Consider the following 13,870-nt stretch of genomic DNA (forward strand, 5'->3'; position numbering starts at 1 on the left):
TTGAAGTAGCAAAATTTTTGCGCAATGTGGAAATGGACAACAAATTTGCAACTTGTGGCATTTTCACACCACTTTTGATCAGCTTCTCAGATTAATGAAAAGTGCCTGTTTTTAAGCCAGAAATGCTACTGACTGGAGCAGCATTTCTGGCGCGGTACATGGAGGCGACACCACTCAGACAAGGCACCAAATTAATTTGTTCCCCTGTTAATGAATCTGGAGCCTCTTCTACGTGCACTTTGCTAGTCTTGATGAACTGGCCTCAATCAATATGTTTTGCATTCATGAAAATATATGAAATTCAAAAAAAAAAAAAAAAGGTAAATTTGCCATTTTCAAACTTTGAATTTTTATGCCTTTAACCCCTTTACCCCCAAGGGTGGTTCGCACATTCATGACAGGGTTAATTTTTACAATTCTGACCACTGTCACTTTATGAGGTTACAGCTCTGGAACGCTTCAACGGATTCTGGTGATTTTGAGAATGTTGTTTCGTGACATATTGTACTACATGATAGTGGTAACATTTATTTAATATGACTTGCATTTATTTGTGAAAAAAAGATGGAAATTTGGGAAAAATTTAGTAAATTTCGCAATTTTCCAACTTTGAATTTTCATGCCCTTAAATCACAGAGATAGGTCACATAAAGTAGTTAATAAATAACATTTCTTACATGTCTACTTTACATCAGCACAATATTGGAAGACACATTTTTTTTTGTTAGTAGGTTATAAGGGTTAAAAGATGACCGGCGATTTTTCATTTTTCCAGCAAAATTTACAAAATAATTTTTTTTTAGGGAACACATCACATCTTTAGTCACTTTGAGGGGTCTATATGATAGAAGATACCCAAAAGTGACACCATTCTAAAAACTGCACAAGGTGCTCAAAATTATACATGAGCGAATATATTCAGCTCCATCCTTATTCGGCAAGCTAGAGCGCTTACCGGACAAGCTGCCGCTGAAATCCGGATACCTGGATCGCTGCTGCTGATAAGTTGTTCAGCGCCGCAGCTGCATGTGTTGCGGCTGTGTGACAGTCACAACACATGCATGGAGAGCATATGAACCTAAGTGCGCTTAAAAAAGTGATTAAGTGCCACAAAAAATGCACTAGGATGTGATCCATCGTAGACCTCTCCAACAGGAGAAGGGTGCCCAATAATCTGTCCCTGTCCTTCCAAGCAAGAAGGCCACAATGTAGATCTGGAACTAGTGGCCTCACATAGCCGAAGCTTAAGGAGACACAAATCTTGCTCACAGCATCTGCCACCCAAGCAAAACTAGGAGCCAGTCTAAATAGTCTCTCCTCCCGAAAGAGATTTTAAGGGGAGAGCAAAACGTGATGGCCACACACGTCCCCATAGACCAATCAGGAGGGTACTCATAAGACAACCGCTCTCAGAACAAGTCTTAGTGACGTGGAAAAAAGTGAAAAAGGGTGTCAAACAAGTGAATACAATTTAAAAAAAAAAAGTCAAGGCTTTCCAAAAATTCTGACAGACCGGTCGCCTGGGAACCTAAAAATTCCCCATCCAAAACAAAAGGCTCAGAAAAGGGTGTGTGCTCAAAAGAATTGCATTGTGGAACAGCTGCACGTGCAGCTGTGGGAGCGGGAAGCCGTTTGTCAAATAAAGACAGACTCACCATAGAGAAGGCAGAGATGGTTTATTACCGTTAAGCCTTCCTGATCATTGTATACCAAGCACTGAAGACGCTCTGTGCATACTATACAGGAAATGACGACAGCGGTTCCTTCACCGGACCCTGTGATTACTTGATGCCAGGTGGGAGCAAAAGCTGTTAGTTCCTAACTGACTTTAGTTAGCTCTGTTATGCAGCCTGGAGGCAGAATTTGCCCTGTAAATGGGGCTAGTATGACAGCCCAAATTACAGGGAACATCAAATAAAAAAAATAATAAATAAAAGCATTTAAATGTTGAAATGCCCTCAAAAGCCTTTTATGACCTTATGGGGGCCACAATGTGTGGAAGAAAATAAAAATGCTGTCAATCCAATTTGTTGTTACTAGACTCAACTTCCCCATCTAAGCCAAAAACAAACACGTGTCTGACATAAAAATTATTGTTACGGAAAAGGGAATAAAATTAAACAAATATAGTCATCTTCTACATACACTTGTAAAGCGGGATCCTATGTAAAAGAAAATATCCATCCAATTGTGATTTCAATAGATAAAAGTTGAAAAGTGCAAATTACCAAGAAAGGATTATTCTCCAGTTCTGCAGAAAAATATCTGCTCAGGGTGTAAGGAGATAGACTGGACCTTAGGTACCTGCATGCCGGGTCCGGAACTAGAAGGGCTGCCATTCTTTGTTCCTGGGGGGAAGCCTGAGTTGGGCGGACCTTCACCTGCTGCATGAGGGAAGCAGGAGTGAGACGGAGCTTCCTGCTGACATAAGGGGGTGGAGAGAGCCAGAAAAGGGCGCGCATCAACAGGGAGATAAAAGGAGAAAGCGCGCGAAGGACGGGAGTTTGGCGCCAGGGCAGAGCAGCACGCGGAGCACGCATATTCTGCCTTCCTTCAGAGAGTACCGGTGCTGTAGCAGGCAGCATAGAGTCCCTTCGCCTGCAGAGCCAAGTGTGTACAGGAGCACGCCGGAGAGACCGCTGCGGAGCCGTGCAAAGTGGAGCAGAGCAGGGCTGTATACCCCGGGCAGAACCGAGCCATGTACATAGAGCTGAGACGTGCACACCGAGTAGAGCTGAGCCAGCCATGCAGCAGCCAGAGGGAGAAGAGCCATGTCCTGAGAACATCAGCAGTGTTCAAGCTAGTGCCAGTCGTTGCCCGCCGCCAACAGCGGGGACCAGAGAGATAGGGATGTACAGCATGAGACCGGTGACTGTCAGAAAGCAAGGCACAGAACGCTGCGTGTCCGTGAGTATAACACACGTGCCCCATAAGAGTGACCGAGGACAGAACAGACCCTTGTACCCTGACCGTGCCATTAAACAACTCCTGGGCCACGTGGGGCCCGTACCAGATCGTGACCCCTTTTACCGTCAGCCACTTTGGGCTTGCTTGACCCAGACTGTGAGGAGAGTTGTGCAGGAGTCTCGTCGAGCTTAAAGACAGTACTGTGGCCCGTAACCTTGTAGGCAGCTACAGTATATGGACTAGGGGCAGTGGAAGGTACTGGAGACCGACCACTGTCACCAGAAGACGGGGGTATTGTTGTTTTGTTGAACCCCATTAACAAGGACACTGCATCGGCCATTGTCAGTGCCATTAAATTCACAAGCAGGAGCTGCAGGTTCTGGACTTCCTTATACGTTTGCTACTGAACTGCCTTTATCTGAAACGTTATTCTTCACCTCATCATATCCTTTGCCACTTATACGGTTTTATCCACTGTTTAACCCTTCATCTCCCTACGTGGAGTATTCCCTGTAAATAAACCTGTTAACCCTTGCTCTGCTGCCTGAGTCCCGTCACTGCATCCCGCGTTCCTACTTGTTACCTTACAAGGGCACAGCCAACATTACTCATTTACCTGCATTGCACCTAACGCTACAGAAGAGTCAACATCCATTTTGTTTCTGGCTGCTGTAGTGGTGTGATCCTTGGTCAATTTCTGGAACTGGGCAAATTGTAATTCCTTAAGGAGATAAAGCATAAAAAGTATAGTAAGAAACCAAAGGGAATTTCTCATCTGAACACTTTAGGCTAAGTGCACACGTTGAATATTTGAATGCAGAAATTTCTACACCATTTCTGCATCTTTTCGCAAGAGTTTTGCGTGATTTTGAATAGATAATAGAGATAGATAGACAAACATAGATATACAGACAGATAGACCGAAAGATATAATTGCATAACCCCCTGACATATTATAAAATTGCACCCTGTGAAGCTTATTGGATCCAGCTTTTTATGATTAAATAAATGACTGAATGAATGAAAAAAACGACGTGGGCTCCCCCCATTTTTTGTAAACAGAAAAGGTAAAGCAGACAGCTCTGGGCTTATATCATCAAGCTGGGAAGGTTCCTGGTTAATGGTTCCTTCCCAGCCGAAAAATACCAGCTCTCAGCTGCCACAGATCTGGCGCATCACATCAGATGCACCAATTCTGGTGCTTTGCCTTGGCTCTTTTCGATTGGCCTGGTGTAGTGGCAATAGGAGTAATGGGGCTTAGGGTTGATGTCAGCTGTGAATTCTCAAAAACACAGCTTAAACCAACCTACGGTGTTAGCAATGGAGAGTTGTCTATCAACGACACACCTATTACAGAATTGGCGCATCTAATGTGATGAAGCCACTTCTGGGATGACTGCGGGTTGGTATTTTTAGGCTAGGAAGGGCCCAATAACCAGTGATCTTCCCAGCGTGATAATATCAACTCACATCTGTCTTCTTTACCTTTGCTGGTTACAAAAAATGGGGATGACTCCATGTTGTTGTTTTCATTAATTTGTTTAATCATAAAAAGCTGTCCAAGAAGCTTCACAGGGTGCAATTTTATTATATGTTGGGAGGGAGTTGTGCAATTACATGTCTATATGTCTGTCTATCTCTAATCTATCTCTATTGCATTCACTGCTGTCTAAAAACACATGCAAAAAGGCTACAAAAACGCAGCAAATCCGCAATCACTTTTACACTTTTTTGACAGACTTAATTGAAGTGAATGGATGAAAAAATGCTGTAAAAACGCTGATAGAATTGACATGCTCCAGACTTGACTCTGCAAGTCACAAATAGGCAACGTGTGCATGAAACTTCAGGATTCTCATTCACTTTGCTTGCATCGGATTCCCTTCAGGTTTTGTAGCAAATCTGAGCGGCAAAAACGCGACATATGCACACAGCCTTATAGTTACTAAACAGATAATGTCTCGAAATATCACAAACATTTTACAGTGCAAGCAAAGTGCATGGCATTTTAAGAAGTCTCATGCACATGCCTTGAATTATATCTGCAGCATGTATTGACAGGAGCTGTTAGTTCAAGATATATAGCATGTCAATTTATGCTGCAGATGGAGATGCGTATATATAAAACCATATACATCATGGTGAACACGATTCATGAGAACAGTGGCTAAAATGGGATAAAATGTTATGCAGTTCCTGGAAATCTACATTACTCTGTCGCCTTATTGGGGGACACAGAACCGTGGGTGTTATGCTGCTGTCCACTAGGAGGCGACACTATGCATAATCTGAAAAAGATTAACTTTGGCTCCTCCTCTGCAGTATACACCCCTGGACGGCGTCAGCCTTCTCCAGTTTTTGCTTAGTGTCGCAAGGAGGCACACCTTTTTTTCTTTTTTTCCTTTCGTCGGAACAGATGAAGAAAAGTGGGTCTCCAGCGAGACTCCCGGCATGGCTCCTTCCTTGGCCCCCTTTTTAGGGGTGCCCAGTTGAAGTAGAGATGGCGGTCCCCCATGTCGCTCCTTCCCCAGTCCCTCGGGTACTGGTCCGAAGTTGAGACCCCCCCCTCCTTCCCCAACCCCCTTCAGGGTCTGGGTTGAGGTTGAGGCAAGGATGAAGACCCCCTGACGGTGACAGACGCACCCTCCCTAATCCCCCGCAGGGGGCATTAGGTTGAGACGCTGCAGGTAGGGTCGGAGTACAGACAGCATTCTGCACCAGGGACCCCAGCCCAGCTGTGGGATCCTGCTGGGGCCGGGGGAGGGTGCAGGCAGACGTGGCACAGCAGAGACAGGGCTTTCTGCGCCCCTGCCTCTGCAGCAGCAGTGGCTCCATGGCGCTCCAGGGACCCCCCACACAGGAACCGCTAGCACTGCTGCCCCCACCGCTAGCCAGTCGCCCATTCTGGGGGGGTCCGGTGCAAATCCGACCCCCTCCCGGACTACCGCGCCGCTCTGGAGCCCTCCTGGGCATCAGGCCTCTAATTTAGACCGCGGCTTCGGCCTAGCCGAAGCCGCCGCCTTTTCCCCGCCCCCCGGCCCGCCCCTGGCCCGCCCCCCCCCCCCCGGATGACGAAAATGACACTGCAGTGTCATAGAAGGGGCGGATCGAGGCAGGAAGGGCGCGCTTTTACATGGCCCAGCACGCCCTTTTCCAGCTCTCCGCCCCCTTCCCTCTCCACCTCAGAATCCGGTGGCCATCTTGCTGCACCTGGAGGAAGGCAGCACAGAGTCTCCGGGGGGCACAGGACATGGGGCTTATCAGCGCTGGACCTAAGGGGAGCACCGGTGGGGTAAGATCACAGCTGGGTCCTTGGTACTCGGCTGTGAATTCCTATAACCTATAGCGCTCTCCTACTCCTTTTTCCTCTGCGTAGATACCCCTGTAGGGTCTCTATTAATCAGCCTAGGTACTATGTCGGGCTCAAAGAAAAGAACCAGGCAAGACTGCTTTTATGCAGTCTGCACTCTCCCCAGCGGCAGCACGTATCCGCACTGCCGGGACTGTACCCAAAAAAAAAACGGAGCAGAACCCCAAGAAGTCCCTACCAACGCTTCTGCCACCGCTACTTCGCTGGAATGGGCAACTCAGATGTCGCAGTCTATGACACAGTCTATAGATAACCTGACCTCCACATTACTGCAGGCTCATGTCTCGGCTATGAACGTTACCCAGCAAAGGGACGTCCGGTCTCATGATCAGGGCGCTTCCGACAGTTCGAGGCGTAAGCGGACCCACAGGTCGCGTTCAGCTGTGTCCTCACATAGCAATAGGTCTTCCCCCTCCAGGGAAAGACACAGTGGCCTCAGGTCACCGAGGCCGTCCCCTGATAGAGAAGGACAATGCGGATCTCCACAATGATCCCAGACTACGGGAAACCTCCGCTCTAGTTCGCCCGCTAGGGAGCTCCTTAGCGATGCGCAGGACTCAGAGGGCATATGTGACTCCAATTCAGATAACGAAACAGAGAACGCTTTGCTCCCTAGTCCCCCTAGCAATACTGCGATAGTTGAGGATATTGTCTCTTCCATCCTTTGGGTGCTGGACATTTCAGATCCAACCCCGGAAGCACCAGAACACAACATTTCCTTTGAAAGTGTTCAGAAACCATCGAAGGTCTTCCCTAATCACCCGGAATTCCAAAAAATCCTTTCTAAGCATTTTTCGCAGCCTGAGAAAAAATTCGCCAATCGCAAGTATTTGGAAGCAAAATACCCCTTTCCACAGAAAGACACCAAGGATTGGACAGATCCGCCTGAAGTGGACCCTCCAGTCTCTGGGCTGGCAGCACAAACGCTTCTCTCGCTGCCGGACAGATCAACCCTCAAGGACACAGCAGACAGACAAGTCGAACGCATGGCTCGTTCAATCTTTGAAGCGGCAGGTGCCTCTTTGGCTCCCGCATTTGCTTTAGTCTGGGCAGCCAAGGCCATCATGGCTTGGGCTGCTCTATTGCAAAAGGGCCTTCAAGCTTCAAATCCTCAGATGGCGGACCAGGCGGTGCAAATTGCAGTGGTGGCAGATTACATGGTCCTTGCAGCGTTGGACTCTGCAAGAGGAATAGCGGGAATAGCATCAAACGCCATTACAATCCGGCGTATTCTCTGGCTAAGAGAATGGAAAGCGGATGCGGCCTCAAAAAAGTCCCTAACAAATCTCCCGTACTTCAGTGGCCGTCTTTTCGGTGAAAAGCTGGATACAATGATATCCAATGCTACCGGGGGCAAAAGTACTTCCCTCCCTCAACTAAGACCAAAACGCACGTTTAAAAGGCGTAATCAATCTCGTTTCCGATCCTTTCGGAATTCTTCGGGCTGGTCCGTCTCACGCCCAGCACAAAACCGTAATCGTTCCCCCCGCAGGGACAACACACGGCGGCACAGAGGCCGGACAGGAACTGGCAATCAAAGGCAAGCCAGGCAAAACCTAAAGGAGGAAAACCTCAGACTTTTCCCTCGTCCTGACTCATGCCCTCTCGAAGACACCCCACTTGTTGGCGGACGACTGCTACTCTTTCAGCAGGTCTGGCTGCCTATTACAGAAGACAAGTGGGTCAAGGAAATAGTGTCTTCAGGATACAAAATCGAGTTTACTACCAGCCCACCGCACAGGTTTTTTTCCATCTGTCCCTCCAAAATCCCCGCTCAAAGCTCAGGCCTTCCGTCAAGCGGTTTCTTCCCTCCTGCGAGCAGGAGTCATAGTGCCAGTCCCAGCAGAAGAGCGCTTCCGAGGGTTCTACTCCAACCTGTTCGTGGTGCCCAAGAAGGGAGGCAGCGTCCGACCCATACTAGACCTCAAGCAACTCAACAAGTACGTTCGAGTTCGTCACTTCCGCATGGAATCCCTCCGGTCAATCGTTGCGTCTATGGAAAAAGGAGAATATCTTGCCTCCATAGACATACAGGACGCATACCTGCATATACCAATTGCTCCCTCCCATCAGAGGTTTCTCAGATTCGCAATCAACCAAGACCATTATCAGTTTGTGGCCCTCCTGTTCGGTCTGGCCACGGCCCCCAGAACATTTACAAAGGTCATGGCAGCTACCATGGATGTTCTGCACTCCAGAGGCATAGTAGTCGTTCCATACCTGGACGACCTTCTCATCAAGGCCTCCACCCTCAAGGACGGCGAGGTCAACGTCTCGATCACGATCGACACTCTGACGCGCCTGGGATGGTTAGTCAATTTACAGAAGTCCTCGACTACCCCGAGTCAGTCTCTGACCTTCCTGGGGATGCTATTCGACACCTCCAAGGGTCTGGTGATCCTCCCCAGGGACAAGGCACTGGCTCTCCGTCTGGGAGTTCACACACTCCTCCGCAAGTCCCCCAGATCTCTCCGGTATACCATGAGAGTACTTGGCAGGATGGCAGCAGCAATGGAGGCGGTACCATTTGCCCAGTTTCACCTCAGACCCCTTCAACTGGCCATCCTCAAGTCCTGGGACAGGAATCCGTTCTCCCTCGACAGGGAGTTCCGGTTATCAGCAAACACCAGGAGGTCCCTGCACGGGTGGCTCAAGCCAACCTCGCTTGCAAGGGGAAAATCCTTTCCGGTCAATGGAAGGTTTTGACCACCGACGCAAGCCTTATGGGTTGGGGCGCGGTGCACCTACATCACAGAGCGCAAGGCAGGTGGTCACCAAGGGAATCGACCATGCCCATCAACATCCTGGAAATTCGGGCCATCTTCCTGGCGTTGCAAGCCTTCCATCACTTGCTGGCAGACTTTCATATCAGAGTACAGTCGGACAATGCCACGGCAGTGGCATACGTGAACCATCAAGGCGGCACCCGCAGCATCCAGGCGATGACCGAAGTAAAGCGTATCCTACAGTGGGCGGAGGATGCAAGGTCGGTACTCTCCGCGGTCCACATTCCGGGCGTGGACAACTGGGAAGCCGACTATCTCAGCCGACAAGGAATGGACTCGGGGGAATGGTCTCTCCATCCCGAAGTCTTCGGTCAGATCTGTCATCGTTGGGGGACCCCGGACGTGGATCTGATGGCATCCCATCTCAATGCCAAGGTTCCCAATTTCATGGCCAGGACGCGCGATTCGCGATCGCTCGGAGCAGATGCCCTGGTTCAGGACTGGACCCAGTTCCAGCTTCTGTACATTTTTCCACCCCTCCCCCTGATCTCCAGAGTCCTGAGGAAGATCAAACAAGAGGGTGTTCCCACCATTCTGATCGCTCCAGACTGGCCCAGGCGTACATGGTACGCCGACGTCGTGCAACTCACAGCAGACGCTCCCTGGCGTCTCCCCACACGTCCCGACCTCCTGTCACAAGGCCCGTTCTTCCACCAGAACTCAGGGGCTCTCAATTTGACGGAGTGGCCATTGAGACCTGGGTTTTGACCCAAGCAGGTTTTTCACCGGACGTTGTTAAAACCATGATCAGGGCTCGAAAGCCAATTTCAGCCAGGATTTACTATCGTACCTGGAAGGTTTTTCTTCACATGGTGCGACTCTCGTGGGCAGATTCCACTTCCCTATTCTCTTCCAAAGGCCCTCGGGTTCCTTCAGTCAGGCCTGGACGCCGGGCTATCCCTGGGCTCGCTGAAGAGCCAGGTCTCAGCGCTTTCAGTGCTCTTTCAGAGGCGTATTGCTAACAAGCCGCAAGTGTAGACTTTTCTCCAAGGGGTTTCCCGATTGGTTCCCCCCTACAAACGTCCGTTGGAGACGTGGGACCTCAACCTGGTCTTGACAGCACTACAGTCACCTCCTTTTGAACCCCTTAGGGTCGTCTCACTCCGCTTTCTATCGCAGAAAGTGGTTTTCCTGGTGGCAATCACCTCGCTACGCAGGGTGTCTGAACTTTCAGCTCTTTCCTGCAGACAACCCTTCCTGGTTTTTCATCAGGACAAGGTGGTTCTCCGTACAGTACCATCCTTCCTTCCGAAGGTCGGGTCCAGCTTCCACCTCAATGAGGAAATATCACTACCGTCTCTTTGCCCGGCTCCCGTTCATAGGGTAGAGAAGGCTCTGCATACGCTTGACCTTGTCAGGGCATTGCGTGTTTACGTGTCTAGGACTGCTCCTTTCCGGAAGTCTGATTCACTTTTCCTTCCTCCAGAAGGCGTTCGCAAGGGCCTACCGGCTTCCAAAGCCACCCTTGCTAGGTGGATCAAGTCCACCATTCAAGAGGCTTACCGCCTCAACAATTCTCCTCTTCCGGCCGGTATCACGGCACACTCTACGCGGGCGGTAGGGGCCTCTTGGGCCATTCGGCATCAATCCTCAGCACATCAAGTGTGTAAGGCAGCCACTTGGACTAACCTGCACACATTTACAAAACACTACAGAGTGCATACCCAGTCCTCAGCGGATGCGAGCCTGGGTAGACGGGTCCTGCAGGCGGCAGTACTCCAAGTCTAGGGGACTGTCGGCACAATATTCGTCCACTGCTTCCCACCCAGGGACTGCTTTAGGACGTCCCACGGTTCTGTGTCCCCCAATAAGGCGACAGAGTAAAGGAGATTTTTGTGTACTCACCGTAAAATCTCTTTCTCTTAGCCTTTAATTGGGGGACACAGCTCCCACCCTGTAGCCCTTGCGGGCCGTTGTTACGGTTGGGTTCTCATATTGTTGTTTGAGCCTGTTTATAGTAGCCTTTTTTTTTACAGGCATGGTTATGTTTCTGGTATATTCCTCCTAATGCTTTTGCACAAAACTGGAGAAGGCTGACGCCGTCCAGGGGTGTATACTGCAGAGGAGGAGCCAAAGTTAATCTTTTTCAGATTATGCATAGTGTCGCCTCCTAGTGGACAGCAGCATAACACCCACGGTTCTGTGTCCCCCAATTAAAGGCTAAGAGAAAGAGATTTTACGGTGAGTACACAAAAATCTCCTTTTATGTTCAATGGCTTTCCCACACGCAGCGTATATTGTTACTATGTACTACAGGGATACATTATTACTACACATATGCATCTCCACTCAAATAATACAGCATTAGATGGGAAAATGGATATTCCCATTCTGATGTTTAATAGCATGTCACTTCTAAGAGCAAGTGCAAAATGTTTCAACCTCTGATGACAACTTTGAAGTTCAGGAATTGAAATTACCAGAGGCCCAATTACAGCTGTCTGTATTGCTCTTTTCTCCCCCTATCCATTCCTGATCCCCCTATTTTAAGGAGGCAGCACGTTTCCTGTATACAGTATTATAGCAGAACCCCCACTGTGCAAGAATGTTGGAAAGAAAAGGACTAGTAATACTGACAGAATCTCGGCAAAAGTCTTATGCCAACGATAGCCTACCTGTGAGGTTAGCTGGTACTGAAGACCCTCCAGTGCTGAAAGGCGATTCTGCATCTCTGGTGGGTGAAGTTTAGAAGGAGGAGTTTTGATAACTTGAGGAACGGGTTCCTTTGATGTATTTCCTGCAAAGGGGAGCATTTACTATATACGATATACATGGATGAAAACTGAAAGGGTTAACAATACTTTGGAGGCGGGTCACCAAGTTTACTTATAAAAGGAACACCAAAAAGCATAGATGGAAAAACCCACAGTCATGTTCTTTTACTACAGTGTGAGAAGCGTTGAAGGCACCAGATGTATTCCTCAATAGACTTCTGTATTAATCACAACATATGCAGAGTAAGATGCAACGTTACAGCCACAAACGGCCTTTATTAAATAACAAATGGGAAATTGACGCTTACCGGTAATTTGACTTTCCTAAAACCCATGACAGCACCGGAGATAGTGGGATCCACCCCTATCATTGGGCAGGAAGCCAAAAGCACAAAATAAAAAGGCAACTCCCACTTCCTCCTTCAATGTGGTTTCCAAGAAGTCACCCAAATTCTCATCATTATTATTGATATCATTTATACATTCACTCAAGCCCATTCTTCATTGTGAGAACAGAAGCTTGAGAACCACCACCAACCATAAGCCAGTGGGAGGGAATAAATAGGGATGCTGTCATGGGTTTCAGGAAAATCAAATTACCGGACAGTAATTAGCATTTTTTCCCCTGACCCATAAAATCACCTGAGAAACGATAACTAAGGGACCCTCCGATAGGGAGAGAGCACCCCAGTAAGATCTTACACCTGAAGAAAGAGCCCAAGAACATCCTAGTTCACTGGATAGTGCTTAAGGAAGGAAAATTGCGAACGTTTTAGATATCATTCAATCAAGATAATGTCTCTATCAATTTGGAGCACCAACAAGAGTAAAAAGAGTCCTTATACTGATTACAATAACTTTTTTTTTTTTTTTTTTAGAGAGGGCCTATATTTATAGACCTCACTTATATGTATGGTTGGTTATCTTCCTCAGATTTAATTTAGATATTCTGTACTTGTTAAATCACCTAACAACTGAAGTATATAGGAATTAGTATTAAGACTTAGCATATTAATGAAAGCAGAAGTCAAAGACCGTGGTAACCAAAACAAGGCCCTGATTAGGGTTCCTAGTGGCCTACCAAGAGGACAAACTGGGACAGAGGTGTTAAATGTGGACCAGTTTAATATGTTATCCAAGTATGAGGGATGGACTGGAAAACTGTTGGACTTACCAGCTACCCCAGGACTATATTTTATTAAGGCCCCTCCTTGTTGTCTAGTAGACTCTCTACAGACTGACAGTATAAGGCCTCTTTCACACTTCCGTTTTTGACCATCAGTCAAAATCCGCCAGGTTTTGAAAAAAACGGATCGGCCATTTTTTTTTGCGGATCAGTTTTTTTCCCCATTGAGTTGCATTACTGGCGGATCTTGACGGATGGCCATCCGTTGGATCCGTTTTGTTGCGGATCCGCCAAATTTTTTTGCGTCCACCAGCATGCCAGGACGGACCTTGCAACTTTTTTTTGGTGTTGGATCCGCATTTTCCAGTGCGCATGGCCGGAGAAAGGAAGTCAGGGAGAAAATTAACCCTGACATCCTATCTTCTCTCTCTCTCTCCTTCCCGGCCAGCGGTTCCTTTACAATTCTTCATTCTGCGGATCCGTCAAAAAACGGATCCTGTGCCATCTGTTCTCATCAGTTAGGAACGGATCCGTTTTTCCGCCTTTTTGGCGGATTTTAACTGACACAAAAAACTGAAGTGTGAAAGAGGCCTAACCTGGAAACCATCCTTACAAACATCAATAGTATTCCTAGTAAAGGGTAGTGAAGCTTTGAGACAGTAGTGAAAACAGGCCTAGAAGCCACAAGTTGGCTGACTAACTAGGCAAAAGCCATGGCCCCTAAAGTTGTACATACCACGAAGTCATGCTCCACTGAAGGCTCCATCAAGTCATGCCATGAAGCAGAGGTAGCTGAAGAAAATTCTAGACCTGAGGGAGCAGAGCCAGGCTAATCAACAACTACGAAGCAGCCAGAAAACCAACAAGCAGGCCAAACACCAGACATGAGGTGGCATAGCAAATAGGAGACATGAGGATATACCCAAGGTGGCAGGCCAACACCACACATGAGAAGACAGGCTAAAAC

At 48.0% G+C, this 13,870-nt stretch overlaps 1 protein-coding gene across 3 annotated transcripts in view; it reads right to left on the reverse strand.

The window, feature by feature from the left end:
• CCDC57 (coiled-coil domain containing 57) overlaps window positions 1–13,870 on the reverse strand; it is a 151,525-nt gene that overhangs the window by 24,573 nt on the left and 113,082 nt on the right. For all 3 annotated transcript variants that reach the window (XM_073588142.1, XM_073588144.1, XM_073588143.1), the window contains exons 17-18: window positions 11,679–11,800; window positions 3,524–3,628 (exon numbers count right to left, since the gene is read on the reverse strand). In XM_073588142.1, the coding sequence (XP_073444243.1) occupies window positions 3,524–3,628; window positions 11,679–11,800 (227 nt within the window). The remainder of the gene's footprint in view (window positions 1–3,523; window positions 3,629–11,678; window positions 11,801–13,870) is intronic.

Source organism: Dendrobates tinctorius, unplaced genomic scaffold, assembly GCF_039654945.1.
Source record: "Dendrobates tinctorius isolate UK_male_01 unplaced genomic scaffold, ASM3965494v1 ptg000103l, whole genome shotgun sequence".
Classification (NCBI taxonomy): domain Eukaryota; kingdom Metazoa; phylum Chordata; class Amphibia; order Anura; family Dendrobatidae; genus Dendrobates; species Dendrobates tinctorius.